Source organism: Echinops telfairi, unplaced genomic scaffold, assembly GCF_000313985.2.
Source record: "Echinops telfairi isolate 266 unplaced genomic scaffold, ASM31398v2 ScPeMD7_7424;HRSCAF=8462, whole genome shotgun sequence".
NCBI classification, from domain to species: Eukaryota; Metazoa; Chordata; class Mammalia; order Afrosoricida; family Tenrecidae; genus Echinops; species Echinops telfairi.
In genome coordinates, this window is record NW_022111324.1 from 65,276,991 (window position 1) to 65,297,269 (window position 20,279).

At 39.9% G+C, this 20,279-nt stretch overlaps 1 protein-coding gene across 3 annotated transcripts in view; it reads right to left on the bottom strand.

The window, feature by feature from the left end:
• Positions 1-20,279, bottom strand: part of GPATCH2 (G-patch domain containing 2) — a 192,167-nt gene that overhangs the window by 170,425 nt on the left and 1,463 nt on the right. For all 3 annotated transcript variants that reach the window (XM_004700146.2, XM_045298075.1, XM_013004008.2), the window contains exons 2-3: positions 7,346-8,062; positions 1,060-1,121 (exon numbers count right to left, since the gene is read on the bottom strand). In XM_004700146.2, the coding sequence (XP_004700203.1) occupies positions 1,060-1,121; positions 7,346-8,062 (779 nt within the window). The remainder of the gene's footprint in view (positions 1-1,059; positions 1,122-7,345; positions 8,063-20,279) is intronic.

Below are 20,279 nucleotides of genomic sequence, written 5' to 3' on the forward strand. Positions count from 1 at the left end.
ACTCACTCTCTAATTCACTCACTGTCATTCACTCACTCTCTCACTCACTCACATACTCTCACTCACTCACTCTCTAATTCACTCACTGTCATTCACTCACTCACTCACTCACTCACTCACTCTCATTCACTGACTCACTGACTCACTCACTGACTCACTCACTCTCATTCACTGACTCACTCACTCACTCTCACAAAAAAAGAAAAAGAAAAAAAAAAGAACTTGTGGCCTTCCTGTACAGTAGCTCAACAGAAGATGACATTTGTGGTAAATGCCTGCGCACTGCCTGCTCACTGCCATCAATCTGACTCTTGGGGATGTTAAAGGGCAGGGTAGAACTGTTCTGTGGGTTTCCAAGACAGTAACTCTTTGTGGGAGTAGAAAGCCTGGTCTTTCTCCCTAGGAGCAGCTGGTGGTTTCGAACTGAAAACATCCAGGTTAGTAGCCCAACACGTACCCCACTACCTCACCAGAGTTCCTGAAAACCTCCTAAGGTTGTCATTATTTTCTTCCATAACAAAAATACGACCGTGTGAGTGTGAAAAACTTCAGGAAATTTCAAACACTGAAAACATCTAAGTGGTAAGACATTTCACCTTAATAGGTTATAATACAGAATTCTTGAAAATCATTAATTACTTGAAAACTAGAGAGGATGAACAAATGTCACAGCTGAATAAAACTGACAAATGACTTGCAAATCTACCTTTATTAATGCTTAAACAGTTTTAAATACATTTGGAATCAGGTGGAGAATGAGAACCAGTGTCTTTCGAGCTTGCTAACAGGGACCAAATTGAAAAGAATGAGGTATGGAAAGCTTTCTCAAGGAAAGAGATAATCCTTCCTTAATATTATTAGCTCCACAGACGAGCTCCTGGAAACAATCAAATGGTTCCATTGCTTTAGCCCACAGCCATGGCAAAAACCAGCTACAGCAGCTATCGCCAGTGCATTAAAAAGGGTGCACAAGTCATCAACTTCAGAAAAAGCCATTAATAAACACAACTTAGAAATGAAGACGTTTTCCCAGAGAGAGAACACAGAGCCTTTCAGTACCTTGTCTTCCCTCATCATTGGTAAACAAACCAGCATCAGTGCTGCTGAGACTGCTGGAGTCACTGCAATAAAGAAAAAGAAAGGAACAGATCAAAAGAACAATTGATCTCTCAGTCGTAAAATTTTAAAGAGACATGGCGGCTCAGAGATGGAACTTAAGCCTGGCAAAGATCTGAAAGAAAATAAGATGATTTTTTTTTTAATCAAACTGCAAATATCCCGGTTCCATTAACTACAGAGCATATTATTTTTGGCACATAAAACCACAGGAATCTAATGGGACCCTGACAGCAAACCAGATGTGACTGCCAAGGAGGTGCTGACACAATTGACGCGTTTTATGACCCGCTCTCATCAAATGCTCACTGCTCCTTTCTCGTGCCATGCAATTCGGAGAGAGCCCAGAAGACCACTGCTAAATAAAATGTGAAAAGTCTCCAGCAAAAGCCCGCGAAGCCTTTCTCCAGCACGTGAAATAAGGGCCTGAGGACGAGCGCCTGGTGTTTCACAAACACATTTGCAAATATTCTGGAGAAGACATCATTCACAACAACTTTACAGATTATTTGGCAAGAAGTTTACAGTAATGGCAAACCATGCAATCAAAGTTCTAGTGGATCTGAAAAAAACATGACTGTGATCAATATTAAGACAGGGGTACAGAAAGAATACTTCCATACAAGTTCTCAAGAGAGGCCGTCAAACAGAAACATGAAAATAGCAACTATTTGGCTGATCAGAACAAATTGTCACTATTAGTAATAATAATAATGAATCATGATTTACATAGTTTTAAATAATTAAAATATCTTGACAACCAGTAATATACTAAGAAGCTTGGCCTCTACAATGAAAATTGGATTCTTTCATGTATGTTCTTCTTACTGTAATATTTCATTTTAACCAATCAGGAAATCGCTCTATGTGATTCTTTTTAATTAAAATAATTTTCAATTAAGAAAGAGAAGCTGGCAAACTGGCTCACTTAAAAACAAACCAAAAAAGGTAGTAAGAAAAAACTTTAAGGAAATCCAATAAAATTCTGGGGTTCATAATAATATATCCATAAGGACTCCTTAGTTGGGACAAATGTCCACAGTAGTGTAAGATGTTAACAGGTTGACACAAGGTATAAAGGGCATACAAGAACGTTCCACCCTACTATCCAAGTAGCTTTTCTGTGAACGTAAAAATAACTACTCTAAATGGATTGGGTTTTTTAAAAATGTGTGTATAGGCGCGGGGAAGTATAGGAAAGCATTCTTCTATTTAAAATTTTTAAAATATTACCCCATCTTGTTTGCATTTCAAGGCCATCTATGGGACAGCACCCACCTAAATTCTTCCCATCCCTCCAGTCATCTCTTCATGGTTTTTCTCTCACAATGTGTTTCTTTTCTCCCTCTCTCTCCCAATGGCCACACTCTTATCAGCAAAAAACCCCAACTTACTGCCTTTGAGTCAATTCTTCCTCATGGTGACCCTATAGGACAGAGTAAAACTGCCACGGTGGGCTTCTAAGACTCTAAATCAATGGTTCTTAACCTGGGGGTCGTGACTCCTTTGGGGGTCAAACAACCCTTCACAAGGGTCACCCGATTCCTAACAGTAGCAAAATTACAGTTATGAAGTAGCAACAAAAATAATTTTATGGCTGGGGATCACCACAATATGAGGCATTGTATGAAAGGGTCGCGGCATTAGAAAGGTTGAGAATCACTGCTCTAAATCTTTACAGGAGTAGAAATCCTCATCTTTCTCCCAGAGTGGCTGGTGGTTTTGAACTGCTGACTTCACTCTTCTTACAGAGAGAAGGAAATCACAATTCCCTTTCTGAAAAAAGCTCCCAGTTCTTAATGATCCTCATCTTACTTATAGGCATGTTTACATGTATGTAAACAACAGCTTTGCTTACTTACACTGACATGATTGACATTGGCATTTCACTAGTTGGTGCATGCACATCATGAATGGTTACTGGGACCAATAAATCAGAGCAAGAACTTAAAAACATGCAAGTGTCCCATTCTCAGCCGCCGACGGTCATAAGACTAACCAACCCCGGGTCACAGTTCCCCACTTCTTTTGGTATGACTTTTAAGCACAGCACTCACTCAGATGTGAAGAGATTGCACGAATGTTTGCAGAATAAATGCATGTACACAAATCCCAGGCCCTCGCCCTAATCTCTCCCTTTCCTGTATATGATCTATACTTGAAACCTAAGCACCGCCTGAGCGTCTTTCTTATTCATCCTCCAAAATACAGTCAACACCTTTCTGACTGTAACGGAGTTTCCTATTCCACAATGCACACAGGCAGGCTTTGTTTGATTGTGTTTGCCTCACTGTGCTTCGCAGACAGTGCATTTTTTACAAACTGGAGGTTTGTGGCAAGTCTGAGTTGAGCAAGTCTATTGGCTTCTATTTACCAACTGGTGCTCATTTCCTGTCTGTATGACACATTTCAGTAATTCAAACGTTTTCATAATGCGATTGCATACTTAATACACAGTATAAACATAACTTCCACATGCATGAGGAAACAAAAATATCCTTGACTCATTATTTTGATATTAGCTTTATTGTAGTTATTTATTGTATTGTGCCTATGCATAAAGTGTTCCATTACATCAGTCGTTTCTAGCAACCTGCCAGCATCCTCCCATTTCTGCCTGCTCCTTCCCTTTCAGCCTAATTTTCTACCCCTTCCTGTCCTGCTCACACTGCCTCGTAGGGTCATCTATGTGTCAGTATTGACTTGATGGCAGTGAGTGAGTCCTGCTTTCTCAAAGAGTTCTGGTGGTATAGTGGATTACACACTATGGTACTAACCTCAAATTCAGCAGTTCGAATCCACAACCCCCTTTGAGGGAGAAAGATGAGGTTTTCTGCTCCCATAACCATTTACAGCCTAGGAAGCCCAAAATGGCAGTTTTGCTCTGATCTGTAAGGTCGCTGTGAGTGGGAATCAACTCGCTGCTAGTGGGTTATGGTCAACGGGTCCTGCCTTTCTAATTTTAGCTTCTGGGCAAATTGACTATAACTTTTTCATACTGCTCTCAAATACTTCTTCTCTATATCACAGTCATAATTCATGTCCCATCTAAGAAGGCGCTGAAGGCGAAATCTAACCTCTGCTGCCAAAAGTCCGTGAACTTGAGAAAATTTAAATCTAATTAGGCTTCCTACAAGGTTTCCAACCAGTTTGTTCTGGGTTGAACTACCCTCTCCTCGCCCCCCTGCTGAGACTTTAAATGCAAATTAAATGAACTGGTTAGAAGACCTGTTTTCTTAACTGTTGAACTTCTTCACAGGCTTCTCATCACCTACAAGACGAAACTCAAACCATTTACCATGGCACACGGGTCCTCAAGAAATATTGACTCCCACTTTATACTCAAGTAATAATGAATTATATATCCATACCAACTACTCTCAAGTGGAGTCCAGCTATTAGAGACCTTATAGGATAGAGCAGAACTGCCCCTTAGGGTTTCCATGGCCATAATCTTTATGAAAGCAGATCACCACATCTTTCTCCTCAAGAGTAGCTGGGGGCTTTGAACCAGTGACCTTTAGGTTAACAGTCAATTCTTTAACCCCTGTGCTACCAGGATTCCTTAACTATATATACATTCCCCAACATACCACATTTACTTACAATCCTTGCTCTTGCATAAGGCAGAAGTTTCTTCTACCTAGGAATGCCTTCTCCCTTTTCCTCCCTGATCTGAAAAGTCGCTTGAAAAGCCTTCACTCCTCTGTCCCTTCCACCCAGTACATTGTATTTTCATCACTGGCTTGCCTGGCGATTCTAGACCATGAACTCACTGGTGACAGGGTCTGTCTTAGTAGTTTCAGTACTACTAGTGGATAGTAAATAGTTATCACTTAAATGTTTATTAAAACACACACACAATTAAATGCAACCTGTTGAAGTCAGTTCCAAGAGAAAGTACAGCTTGTTTATATTAGGAAAGCTTTGATGATAATCTCGAAAATCACCTATACTTGGTGTGTGTGTGTGGGGGTGGTGGTGGAAAGAATGCCTTATGTTTAGAAATCTTAAAAAAAATGTGTGAAACTTGTTATGGTACAAGATAGTTAAATAAGAGTGTGGGAAATCAAATCCCATTTCTCTGGTACCAAATGTAAGGATCAAAAGCAATTCAACCGTGCATGCAGTACTTCTTCCCCGGATCCTTCCCATCCAGGCTAAATCAGCTCTCAAGTTAAAGGGGCACAGTTCTCCAGATTGCTAAATTCATCTGAGACTTCAGATGTCAGCTGCTGCAAGTCTGGGGGTTCCCCCAGGATACCTCTCATTATTGTCTTGCAGACGATAAATTTGGGGTTTTCCCACCACCTCCCCAGGATGCTGACCATAAGCTCAGGGGTCCCCAGGGCTGCCCTTCACTCTGGCCAGCCTACCACTAGTTTCTTGGATTCCATATTCACTAAACTGAAATCACACCAAAATAACACTACTCCTATGATCAGTTTTATTACAGCACAAAGGATACAAATGAAGAGGTGTATAGGGTAAAGACTGGGTAGATTCCCATGACTTATTTCCCACATTCTAAAGAGTTACATGTCTCAATGTCTTCCACCAATCAGGAAGCCCAGAGAGCTCCCCTGTCCAAAGCCTCATCATATCCATATAACGAACTGCATCAGCCCTATTCCTCTGGGCTTGGGCTGAAAACAAGCGTGAGCCATTCCTTCAAGGTTAGCCTCATCCAAGAGTCACCTCATTAGCATAACTCCTTAGGTGTGATTTGTAGCCCCAAAACTTTAGATATGATTTCTTAGAAACCAAAGACAAAGGCCAAATTTATATTGTAAACCCCAAAATAGGTAAATTTGGAATTAGTGAAAGTATTTTTAAAACTGTGTTCAAGAATAAAAACATCCTCTTAGGAAACTTGTACCTATGTTGTTTGCTTTAAGGTGGCCTGGTTATACCTAGGGCATATGCAAACATTTTTTATAACGAAAAGAAATGAATGATGAGAGTTTCACCTCATTTCCTTCCAAGGGAGATGTCCTAAGAAGCAGATCAACAGAGGCAGACATCAGAAAAAGGAGGGGCTTGGACAATCAATCCAGAAATACCTCCGTAACAGCGCAAGATAATTGTTTCAAGTCAAGCGATAGGTCCTCAGTCAAAATGGTCCAACTGTGGCATAAAATGAATTCTCATGGCACCTTTCTTTGCAGAAAGGCAGATACTGTAACTTTTCAAAGGATTCTAGAAGTCTTTTTTTTCCCACTTCAAGTGATCCTTACTTTATGAGGAAAACATATGCAACAAACCATCTCTCAGAAAAGGATGTTTCTATAAACTTACCAGATTCTACTCATTTCTGCAATCATATTATAAGCCAAAAAGAAGGAAAAAAAAATAGATCCGTAGTTCCCAATGTTACATGATTGAAATGATCCAAACCCTATAAATTAAGAATCTTTTTTTTTTTCACCAACTATTTGCAGGGTGTAGTGTGTATGGTTCCTGTCCCTTCTTGGGGTTTGGGGTTTTTTTGGTTTTGTCTTGTTTTCTTCCCTTGGTTTTAAGGACATGCTCCAAAAAGGATGAACCGTGGCAATGCCTTCTCATGTTCTACAGGTAGCAAGCTTGACTACCTTTTTGGAGAAAAATGATCATTCACATTTTGATGTTGTTAAAATAGTACTAAAGACTTATCACTGTAGTATATCTGTTTTCCAGAATGGACCGCCTTAGACTAACGGAAAAAGGGCCATTGCGCTCCCATTTTCAAATGACTTGACCAGGCGCTTCTAGACTGTTAGGTGAGTTTTATAAGACTCAAGTGAGCATCAGAATTCCTGGTAAGCCGAAGAAGGCTTTTTAAAACAGCCAGGCCACACTTACAAGTAGTGAAGGTCACAAGCTGGTCCATCTTGACGCTCTAAAAAGGACCAAAAATTAAAGCCCTGTAACCAAAGAAATAAATATGTATCCAGCGCTCTAGGCTACAAACATGCTGTATTCAAGAGCTAATTCTTCTTTTCTATGGAAAATCCACCCCCATTTCTTTTGTAGCTGAAAAACAAAGTACTGCAACACAACCATAAGACAGTAAGTCACATAAGCAATTTTTTGTGCCAAACATCATAAAGTACAAAGGTATATGACCATTAAATAGCAATATCACTATCATTATGACCATTCATTATTCTAAAATAGAACTACCAATACAAAACGCATTCAATCACCGTTGCTGACAAGATTCTTACATGTCGAGAATAAAAAAGGTCACCTTTCACTCATCAGCTCATCTGAGACTTTCTGCTCTTCATATTCCATTTTGTCCTCATTGGGCTGGCTTATGTCCTCACTGTCTAAAACGACTCCTTCATCTTGGATCTTTGGCCCTTGTCTAATTATTTTCAATCTCCTTTTTTTGATTTTGTTCTTGGTAAACTCTTGATACTGGAAAGCCCTATCGTTATCCATGTCCTGGTCTCTACAGCCTTCGGGTGGCTGGGTCATTGTCCGTTTGTTAGAGATCCCCTGCGGCAGATCCACCGCCATGCGTTTGACCTTCCTCCTCCTGCGCAGCGTCCTGTTCCCGAGGTTGTCCACAGCAAGGTCAGACTCGTGCCATAACGGTCTTTTCCCCCGAATGTTATTATTTAAGTTTGACGACGGCCTGCGCTTTGCAACCAACATTTGGTCATCGGAGTCACTGTGATCTTTTTTATTACTATTGTGATTCTCTCTATAGTCCTTGCTTGGCTCTTCTAAACTAGAATCGGAACCTTCACTTAAGCAGTGACCAGTGTCCCATGGGTGATGAACGTTATAGGACCTCCGTTTTCGCCCTCTCCTTTTCCTTGCTTGCCGTTTCAGAGGGCAGGATATACTTCGAGAATGGTCTCCAGTTTCAGCAAATCCACCCCGAGCTTGCTCGGAGCTCTCCTCCAGGGCGGAGACAAGATCATGAACCAGTTCTTCCATGGTTCGACTGAAATGCCTGCATTGTTTTAGAGAAAGAAAAGAGAAGAAGAAAAAAGAAAAGAGATAATATTAACCTTGTTGTCCATAGCACACAGAGACGCCCCGGTGACACAGTGCTCAGCTGTCAACTGACAGGTCTATGGCTCAAGTTCACCAGCAGTTCCAGGGGAGAAAAGCCAGGTAAACTGGTCCTGAAAAGTTTACAGTCTAGAAAACCCAGGAAACTGAGAGGGTCATTCTATTCTGTCCTGAGGGATGACTGTGAGTCAGAACTGACTCTCAATGGCAATGAGTTTGGACTCTAGCAGACAATTCACTCTGTTTGATTAAAATTAAGTCATTACTAAGAAATGTTTAAAAGCCATTTAATTTTCCTATGCAAGGTATCAGTCTCAAACAGCCTAACTCATTCTGTCCTTTCTTCTAATATAAGTTTTTTAGTTAAAAAACATACAAGATAGAATAAGAACAATTCTAGCCATAAAAGAACCCAGTAGTATTATACTTTCGCTGTGTAATTATGCAAAAGTTTGTTTTGGCTCCTTTGTTTACTCCTACCCCGCCCCGTGGGGGTGGGGGATTCCTGCACAAGTAGAGATGGCTTTCTCTAAGCGTTTCTACATAAAGAAGGATGCATGTTAGCATGTGACATACTCAGACACTACTGAGACACAGTCAATTAATATGACCCTTCTAGCCATAAGTCCTTATGTGATCAATTACAAATTCTGGACTCTTTGCCTATGGTTATAATTCTATTTTGAAGAGAGTTCTCTGTTACAAGATTAAGGTAACCTTCCTAAAGAGTGTGACTTAAGTTTTCCTTGGGGGCTGAAAGACAAATCCATACCTCAAGCCATTCCTCTGTGTCTCAGAACCATCTCAAAGCAGAAAGAAATTGCAGGAATTTTACAAGAGGGAACTCTGTTTGAAGTGGTGTAGGGTGAGGCCAGAGGCACCAGAGACTGCAGCGCAAAGACCCTGGGATAGACCAAAGGGGCACGGAGACCATGGAGACAGAGCAAATCAGGGGCACAGAAACTATAGATGGAAGCACAGCAGCAGGTTGGCTCCCTGGCCCACCAGAGCAAAGGCCAAGGGATCATATGGCTGAAAGGCTGAGAGCTGGTGAGATAGGGGCTGGTGAATATGGAGAGCGGTTGCTGGAGGCTAGTGACAATATACAGTACTTACTGTTTATCGGCCCTGACTTGGAACCTACTAATTACCCTAATAAGCAATCTTAATTGTGTGTCTTGACTATGAGTTCTGCGTGGCCAACGCAACAAATTCTCAAAGCCAGCGCAGAGGAAGAGTGCCATGGGAGGAATGGCCAATGTCCGAAGGATGGAGGCTGGAGTCACGTCTGACTCCGGCCTCGTGGGAAGCCAGACGAGGTCTGAGAGGGCCTCTGTACCATTTTCACACTGCCATGACAGGCAGACAGAAAGATAGACAGATGTTGTCAAGCAGATATTATGGAAAGGCCTGGCAACTTGCTCCCATAAAGATTAAGGCCTAGAAAACCCTATGAGGCACATGAGGTTGCTGTGAGTCAGAAACCAACTTGGCACCCGACAACAAAAACAACAGGCATATATGAGATCTGCCACACTAATCTCATATCCCAATGAAGTGGAAACTATGTATACATTTACATAGACATACTGACCGGCGCCTCATCGTCTAAAGTGCCTCGTCATTTTTTCTTTTTTTTTTTTTTTAATCAACTCACTGCTATCAAAATATTTCTGGCCCATAGCCCCAGTGGAATAATGGTTATGCGTTGGGCTGCTAACCTCAAGGTTGGCAGTTCAAAAACACCAGCCACTCCACAGGAGAAAGGATGACTTTCTATTCCCATAGAAAGTTACAGTTTCAGAAACCCACAGAGGGAGTTCTATCCTATCCTATAGGGTTGCTGAGTTTTTTAAAAAGAAAGTTGAAGTATATTGCCAGTGTGGAGATTCTCCACTTTTATCCAGAGCATTCATTAGTATCCTTTGGTGAAATTTTCTAAATTATACTGCCCTTTACCAAACCCAGCTTCCACAGATTCTACAAAGTCAGCCGGCATGATATGGGGTCCAAGCAATTGTTTGTTTATTTGCTTTTTTTGAGGTCGTTTCTTTTTTTAAAAATCATTTTATTAGGAGCTCATACACCTCTTATCACAATCCATACATACATCAATTGTGTAAAGCACATTTGTATATACATTGCCCTCATCATTCTCAAAACATTTGCTCTCCACCTAAGCCCCTGGCATCAACTCCTCATTTTCCCCTCCCTCCCTGCTGCCCCTTCCCTCATGAACCCTTGATAATTTATAAATTATTATTTTGTCATGTCTTGCCCTATCCAACATCTCCCTTTACCCACTTTTCTGTTGTCCATCCCTCAGGGAGGAGATCACAAGAGATCCTCATAATCGGTTCCCCTTTTCCAACCCACCTTCCCTCCACTCTCCCAGTATTGCCACTCATACCACTGGTGCTGAAGGGATCATCTGCCCTGGATTCCCTGTGTTTCCAGTTCCTATCTGTACATCCTCTGGTCTAGCCATACAGGCAATTAGTTTTATTTCTCAAACTTCAAGAGTGATTCATATATATCTTTCATATGAAAGCCATGGACCATCAAAACGTCTTTTAGATACACCTAGGGATCAAAATATTTTCAGAAGTCCTATAGAGGCCTTACATGGTTTCTAGAGGCAACTGCAGGAGTATTTACATGTAAAGCTGTTAATCACAAGGTCCAAAGTCTGAAATCACTAGCTGGTCCAAGGGAGAAAGATGGGGCTTTCTCCACTCCTGTAAAGAGTTACAGTCTTAGAAACCCACAAGGGCAGATCTAACCCGGCCTATACGGTCACTATGACTTGGCAGCAAGTGTGGTTTGAGAGTCAATAAAAGGGTAGGCACACATTTGTGTAAAGGGCCAAGCAGTACCTATTTTAAGTGAAGCAAGCTGTCGGCTTCTGTAGATCGCAGCCTTGGGAATCCTGTGGAGCAAATAGAGCCTACTCTATTTTGTACGGTCACTAGGAGTCAGTATCAATTTACCATCAATGAGTTTGCTTTGTTTTGTTTTTCTGGTTTAAGCAGGCCATTCTGTCTCTGTAGTCAACTCTGCCACTGTATCTGTGAAACCACAGGCATGGTGTATGGCAAGATGTGATTTACAAAGTCAGGTGACAGTGAGCCATCGCTTGCTAACCCCAGCTCTAGAGACTCTAGAGACATGGATCGTTTCAAAAGTCTATCATCTCCGGAATCTGAAAATGCTCTGTAGCCACTTCTCAACTCTGTGCTTACACATTAATCACCTGCAAACACACTTTCTAATTCAACTGAATTTACCATTCAAAGTATATGTACAGTCGCACTTTGCAGTGTTTCACCTCATTGCCTCCTCACAAAATTGTCCTGTTAGAGGGTACATGAAGTGCACAGACAGACCGAGATTAAGGATAATTTCCCCAACAGGACGTGAACACAACTAGATAGTGGAGACAGGAGACAAACTGAAGCAATCTACCTACAGAGTCTGCATGTTTACTGAACTGCAGCCAACAACAGCTTTGCAATTCCCCCATTTACTTTGCAATTTTTGCTTACAAATGCCTTAGCAGCAAGTAGAAGCCCTGGTGGCACAAAGGTTAAAGCATTCTGCTACTAAAGAACTACCAGTACTGCAAACCCATCAGCTGCTCTGATGGAGAAAGACAAGGTGATTTGCAACCACGATTACAGCTTTGAAAACCCTTTGAGGCACCTCTAGTCTGTCACATAGGGTCACTGTGAGTTGGAACCAACCCCCAGGCAACTGGTTTCTCACTACTGTAATTGTTGAGACACGTTTAACCCTTTCAAGACCAAATTATTTGCAGCAGTTGAAACTATGTTTTCAGTAGTAGAAGAAATTTTGACGGAAAAGCAGCATTGGTAAAATGAACTTTGCTATAATGGCACACATATATCACAAGGGGTCTCTGGTTCCTTGGATTGGTGAGATAAGGCCCAGTTTTTTTCAGATATGTTTTGGTATATAGGTTCCAACGAGATGGCAGCACAAACTAAAAGTGGGACAAGAGCTTCCCACTAAACCTGAGATACAACATACAGGTGGGCACTCTGTATCCCACACAGGTCACAAAAGGGCTAACACTCATCTAAAAGCCAAATTAGTCATATTTAATATTTTATACTGTGTAGAACAGAACAAATTGTGGTCTAAGCGGTGGAAGTGAGTTGAGTTCAAAGGATCAATGCACATGGGAGGGTGAGGGGCTTTGGGGAGCAAACAATGAATGTGGCAGGGGAGAGGGAACTGATTGCAAGTATGTATATATAATTGATTTTAAAAGTGATTTAACCATGTAGGTGTATGATGTGTGAATACTCTATCAAGAAAACTACTTAAGAAACCAAAGAATCAATGCTGCAATCACCAGTATAATATACATTAAAAATATACACGGTGAACAATTAAGTTTCCTGTCATTAACTTTGGTTCCTTTAGGTTTATAATGTCCAGGACTAGTTTATTTTGCATTTTGAATGTTAAAGAAAAACCTAACGTGTACCTTAGAAACAGGAAGATTCCAGTAGGTATTTTTCAATAAACTGCAGGCCACTCAGATTTCATTTTTATTTCCAAAAGGATCAATATATTACTCAGGCTTTGGAATATTGATTTTAGATTGCAAAATGGATCCCCTTTTTATTGTTCAGATGTTAATAATTGCCCATCGGCTTTACCTTTTGTGCAATGGCTGTCATGCTCTGCTTGAGCACTGTGTCTGGAAGAAACGAGTCTGAAATGCAAATTACCTATGAATCTAATACTGCATCTCTAACAAAACTGACTTGTAGGCAGCTCAATAAGGATCCTCCATCTAATCACTTAGACTCTATCATTTAGATCTGGAGAAATTTACTTTTTGAAGATGTGGCTTTCTTATCAATGGATGAATGGCAAGGCTAACTGTTAACATGGACTTAGCGTAATACATAGCTACAATCTGCAAATAAAAATGCACTTCATTTTGGAAGCTACAATTTAGTGTATTATTTCAGAAGGCGCTCTGTAGCATAATGGGTTACACATTGAGCTGCTAACTGCAGGGTCAGCAGTTTGAAACCACCAGCTGTTCCCAGAGAACGATGGGGTCTTCTACTCTTATGCAAGAGTCAGAAACTCACTGGGGCATTTCCACCAGGTCCTATAGGGTGGAGTCAGAATCAACCTGATTGCAGTGAGTTGGGTTTTTGGAAACACTGAAGAGGAGTCTTGGTGGTGTTGTCGGGTAAGTACTGGATTACTGACCACAAGGTTAGCAGTTCAAACTCACCAGTCATCCTCGGGAGTAACATGGGGTTGTCTACTCATAACAATTTACAAAGTCTTAAATCAACTCAATGGCAGGGGATTTTGGTTGAAACATTAGCAAAAGGTTAGCATATCTCATTCAATTGATTGAAAGTAGCAAGCCACTTGAATGAGTTTTAGGTACTGTATATACTAGAGTATAAGCCAACCCGAATATCAGCAGAGGCACCTAATTTTACCACAAAAATTGCATTAAAAATGTGCTGAAAAACTCGGCTTATACACAAGTATATATGGTAAAAGGTATTGTTGTCACTTATACAGCTAATGAAATATAACCAGTAAGATTACAAAGGATGACACCAAAACCTCAAAGTCTTACTTAAGTTGTGTCAGCTATATTGAATTTATATCCTACTTCTTTTAGAAGAAAATAGCATGTTTTAAATATTTCAATTAGGAGAGGTCAATTTATTCCACATCACACAAAGTTTAAGTCACCTAAACACTACTTTAAAAGCATTTTTGCTTTTGTACAAGTCATGCAAATACAAAAAAAATGCGTGTATCTGTACATATACAGGCATGTATGCATACTACTCAACAGTTCAAATCAATATTTCCTACTTCATTTACAACTAACTGGAAAGTTTTCTGCAAATTGACCAGAAGCAACAATCTTGTTAAAGAGCCGCTAATATTAAAATCATTTAATATAACGTTGCTTTACAAATATCTCAGATAAAAATGGCACCGGTTTAGCCTCCCAGATACAAAGGCGCTATCAGTGACCATCACATGATCAATAACTCATTAATTTTGTTTGCCTTGGCAGCTAAGTTAAAACACTGCACTAAGACATTTTTACCCAAAAACATTTTCTTAATGAACACCATACTTATTTGAGAGAAATTCTGGATACATAAAACTTTTCTGTACTTAGAAGCCTAAATATAGACATGTACATATGTAAATATATTTAAGATTATGGCGGAAATGGACCTGGGTGCAAATATTTATAGGTTTAGTAGTAGGGTAGCAGGTGGACATTGGGCCTCCACATGCAGCATTCCCTTAATACAAGAGCACCTTGCTCAGATGAACGGTCATTTCATGATACCTACCTTCCCGACATGATCGCTGAAGACAGACGTGTGTGTGTATAAGCAAATGTGGTGAAGAAAGCTGATGGTGCCCTATCAAAAGAAAGCGTCTGGGGGCTTAAAGGCTTGTAGGCAAACAAGCGGCCATCTAGCTTGGAAACAACAAAGCCCACAAAGAAGAAGCACACAAGCCTGTGTGAACACAAGGTGTTGAAGAGATCAGGTAGCAGATACCAAAGAACAGAAACCATCATTGTGTGACCACCTTCCCCACATAAATGCTGAAGATGAATGTGAGCATAAGTAAGTGTGGTGAAGAAGGCTGATGGTGCCCAGCTATCCAGACCTACAGCGGTTGGGGACTTAAAGGCTTGAAAGTAAACAAGTGGCCATCTAGCCCAGAAGCAACAAAGCCCACATGGAAGCAGCACACCAACATATGTGATCATGAAGGGCCGAAGGGACCAGGCTTCAAACACCAAAGGTGGGTGGGGGGGGGATCATATCATCGTGAATGAGGGTGGCGCATAATGGGGACCCTACGCCCATCTGTAGACAACTGGACATACCTTGGAGAGGGGTAGTGGGGAGATGAGTCACTTAGGGTTCAGTATAGCAATAATGAAACACACAACCTTCCTCTAGTTCTTAAACGCTTCCTGCCCCCAACTACCATGACCCCAATTCTACCTTGCAAACCTGGTTAGACCAGAGGATGCACAGTGGTACAGATGGGAACTGGAAACGCGGGGAATCTAGGACAGATGAACCCCTCAGGACCAGAGGTGACAGTGGCGATACCGGGAAGGGGGGAGATTAGAAAGGGGGAATTGATCACAAGGATCTACATATAACCTCCTCTCTGGGGGATGGGCAACAGAAGGGAGACACCGGGCAGTGTAAGATAAGATATAATAATAATTCATAAATTATTAAGGGTTCATGAGGGAGGGGGGAGTAGGGATGGAGGGGGAGGGGGAAAAAGGAAAATGAGCTAATTCCAGGAACCCAAGAGGAAAGCAAATTTTGAGAAAGATGAGGGCAACAAATGTATAAGTGTGCTTTACACAACTGATCTATGTATTGTCATGAATTGTATGAGCCCCAATAATGATTTCAAAAAACCAAAAAACCTTTCTGTACAAAAATCTTTACTTAATGAGCATCGGTATTTTTATGACTCAAATTACAGCAATAGTCAGTGAATTACCTCTTACCTAATTTGGGATTTTTTTTAAAATTCACATTTATAAAACAATTTTTCCCCATTTCCAATTCATCTGCAGATGAAATCATTCAGGAATAATTAGTACTGGGTATAATGCAGAAGACAAGAGTTCACCTGCAGTTTTCTTAAAATAATCCAAATTAATAAAGTCCATGAAGCCAAATTACAATGCCATGATCTATCTAAATTTTACTCTGTAAAGGAAATAACTTGAGAACATAAGCACTTTGGGGTTTTTCAGGCAGCATTAGATTATACTGAGCAATATTAAACATACGGTCAATCTAAAACTTGATGTCTCTTTTTTTTCTTTTTAATTTTATATGATTTCCTTACTTGTTTTTTTAAATTTTATCTAAGAGAGGTTTACTAGGAGAAGGTTACTTAAAAAGAGCTACTTCGAAGTGAAGGGTGAGCAGCATGCAGTACATTCACAATGTTAGGTGGCCACCAAAGCACTTCGCCACCTGAAATAAAACCAGTCCCCATTGAACATTTACTCCCCATTTTCTGTCTCTGCAACTTACGGCGACCATCGACCCACTTTCTCTTTTTATGATTGGCCTGGTCTGGATATTTTATACAAATAGAATCATAAGCTTTGTGAGGTTTCCCTACAACTGTATGCACCTACAGGCACACATACCAAAAATTAAAAACATACTCATTGCCATATAGCGGATTCTCTGACTCATAGCAACCCGGTAAGATTAAATTTCTGCAGTTGATAGAAAATCATAAATTTCCTTCCTTAACGGTTTTGTCTTTATCTCAGATATTAATAACTCTTAATACACTACCTCTTCGATTTTGCCTTCCATGTATTTTAGGGGAGAGATAATCTTAAGAAATTAGGAATCACTCTAACAATAATTAATTATAACTTTAATAGTAACATTGTTAGGCAATAAATATGGACTAGAATTCTCTAGGAAAAATATGGTGAATCTGACCTTAATAATATTCATGAAAAAGAAATGCTCAAGAAAAGAGATATCTCTCCCAGTTTAGAGTCACACATCTCTGCCACCGAGAAACTCATTTAATGTCATAGGAGCAAAAGCTCCACTCACTGACATTTAATGGTGAAAAAAAAAATAACTCGTTCTACTTTCCAAATAAGTGACATCATAGGCCAAGCTCATTTATTATGTAAATTTGATAAACTTTCTTTTGGTGTTTTGTTACTTCACATAAAGCATCCAGAGCCATTCAAAACTCCTTTCCTTAAATGAAAGGGCTTCAAAAATGCCATGGAAATTTCTATTACCTTCCTATCCCATTCTTCCATGAACTTTTTGAAGCCCCTGCATACTCTAATCACCTTGAAAATGTAAAGTTTTGAAGTAAAAGCTGTCTAAATGAAATGAAGCCAAGGTATAAAACAAACAGGACAAAAAAATGTAGACTAAAAATAATTCAATCCAATTCTACCCAACATGCATCTAGGCAAGGTTCTAGTAGGTAGGAAATGAATCTTATTCGTTGCGTGCACAGGCCCCAAAGATATTTATCAAAAGTATAAAAAGGCAAAATCCTGAATGCCTAAGACAGGAATGAGAATGCAGGAATTCCACATAACTAGCACACACAGTATCAGGAGGGACTGGTTCATGGACAAGGGCATCACACTTGGAGAAACAGGTGAGTGAAAAAGAGCACGACTCTCAAGGGATGAACAGACTCGGCGGCTGCAACAGTGGGCTCGGACCTCACAACGCCTTAGAGGATGGCGCAGGGCTGAGCAGTGTTTCCTTCGTGTTACGCGGGGTCAGAATAGAAGCAACTCAAAGGCACCTAACAAGCACAAAACACCAGTGCTTGACACATAATGAATCAACACATTAGCGAATCACTAAATGAATAAAAAATAATATAGGAAAAATATGAACTGAAGAATCAAATTTCTGGATAACTACAATTTCTTTCACATTTTCCTGCCATGTTACAAGTCAAATGCTCCAGCTGTTTAGTTAAGCAAAGGTAAAGGTTAAGACGATATAGCAAAGACTGCTTAAATATATTGTTTCCAGCTTGTTAAATAAATAAGAATGTTAAGAAGCTATCTACTACTTGCCTGTCAGAATACTGGAAGCACCATGTATTGCTAAAAGGGCAAAGTACGACCAGAGTGCTTCTTAAAGGCAAGGATGGTGACACGTCATCTCACATACTTTGGACGTGTTGTCAGGAGACACCAATCCCTGGAAAAGGGCATCAGGCTTGGTAAAGTGGAGGGGCCGCAGAAAAAGAGGAAGGTCCTCGACTAGACGGATGGACACTGTGGTTGCAATATGGGCTCAGGCATCGGAACAACTGTAGGGATGGCACAGGACCAGACAGTATTCCAATGCGCTGTGCATAGGGTGGCTATGGGTCAAAACTGACTGAATGGCACCTTATAACATCATACAAGAAACTACACCAAGTTTAGTATCTTGTCGCATATCATTGGCTTGGTCCTAATTGTTGAAAAAAAAAATCTTGTTTCAAACAATCCTCATAGTACAAAATCGAGTCGAGTTCAATACATAAAAAAAGGAGACTGTTGTTTCTTCAAATGCACATTTTTCAGTTGGCAGATGTTGCAGACTTAAAAATAATCAAAATAACAAATAGGAATGAAACACAGAAACAGAAGTCCAAAGAATTGAGTTTCAGTTTACTTTCATTAACTGTAAATTTATATAATAAAGTAAATAAATAGAATACTGCATTTAAATATATCAATAATATTTCCACATGGACTAGAAAGTGATTTAAAAAATAAATCCATAAAAACATAAAAAGTCATAAAGGATAGCATATCTCCATTCTAAATGTGATTTCTCAAATGAACAAAATTTTAAAGAGCAGGCTATCAATAGCAGTACCAAGGTGAATATTTTTGATAATCTGTCTTAAAATGTGTGGGTGGTAGGAGGGGGCTTAGGCACGCTTAACCATAACTTCTTGTCAAAAGCATAATAGGAACCACATATATGAACTACTTACCTAGAAAATATATAGATTGAATTTTTATTATTTAATTGCATGATGTTTTCATTCTTTGGCTCCCTAATTCTATATAAAGTGCCAATTTTGCTTTTTCAAATAAAAACAATCATCGATGTTTACTCATTTGGTAGTTAGAATGTGAAAAGTCTCAATAGTGGAAAACAGCTGCAGAGGTCAAGATGACGGTACTCCAATTGGTTTACGAATCTGGTCATCTGCTTTCTAGTGCATATAGTTCTTGATGGATTGGATCTTCTTCAGACACATACTATATTGTTGTTGTTGCTCGGTGCTGTACAGTCAGGGATCCTATGCACAACAGAATGAAACACAACTTGGTCCTGCCCCATTCTCACAATTGTGTTTGAGCCCATTTGTTGTAGCCACTGTGTCCATACAGTAGTATAGTTTACTACAGTGATTAAGAAATTTTTTTAGGCATCAAACTCACCTCCAGGGAGTCCATTACGGCTCATACGACCCTATAGGACAAAGTAACTACTCTTATGGATCTTCAAGATTATACCTCTTACTGGGAGTAGAATGCCTCAACTTTCTCCCAAGGAGGAGCTTTTGAACTGCTGACCTTGTGGTCAGGAGCCCCACACATACTGTGTCTTTGTATGACACAGAAGCTCCTCTCTTTCTGGCATATCATACTGAAATCATTGTGCAAATAGATCACTTGGGGAAGTTATTTAAAATATCCTCCCCTGGCATCACCATCCCTGGTGGAGAAGTGGGCTAAATGCTGAGTGCTGACAAAAGGACCATCAGTTCAAGCCGCTCCACAGGAAAAAGATGAAACTACCTGCTCCCATAAAGATTTACAATCTTAGAAACCTAAAGAAAGGGTCTACTCTGTCCTGGAAGGTCCCAATGAATCTGAATCAATTGGAATGTAGGGGGGTAAAGCATAACTAATAATAGAGCCTAGCTCAAAAGATCACACTGTATGAAAGACTTGGCACCAAAACTAAAGGGTAGCATTCCCAATGGTGCTATAGCTTTATCTTTGTAAAGAAACAAATCCAAGGTACAAATACGCTCATAGAATGAAAAAGAATTTCATTAACAAACTTTGAGTGGAGTTGAAACTAAAAAAAAAGCTTCAAATCACCACAGTAGATATGATTCTACCAAATCCATTGTAAAATACTGATAAAGAGCTAGGACCTATATTCTGAGATCATACGAAAGTATGAATGGCAAAAAGGAAAAGGGGATAAGGCTTTTGAAGAGATCATTAAAGAAGTTTTCCTCTATATTATAAAAGAGATTAGAAGGTGGAAAGGAGAATAAAGAGTTTGGTCATCTTTTAATATTAAATATTAAAATATACATATCATAGATATTAAAATCACCAGAGCAAGACCCACATAGGTAGCCTTTTTATCTCCCTCCTTTAAGAAGCTATTGAATTACTAAGGATGCCCACAGGAGGAAACTTCCCTGATAATGTCCTATATCTTGTTTTGTATGGTGACTTTTACAAATACATTCAATTGCCCAAACTAAACACTTTAGAACTGTTGTTGTTTTTTAAGTACGCCCTCTTTAATACAGAA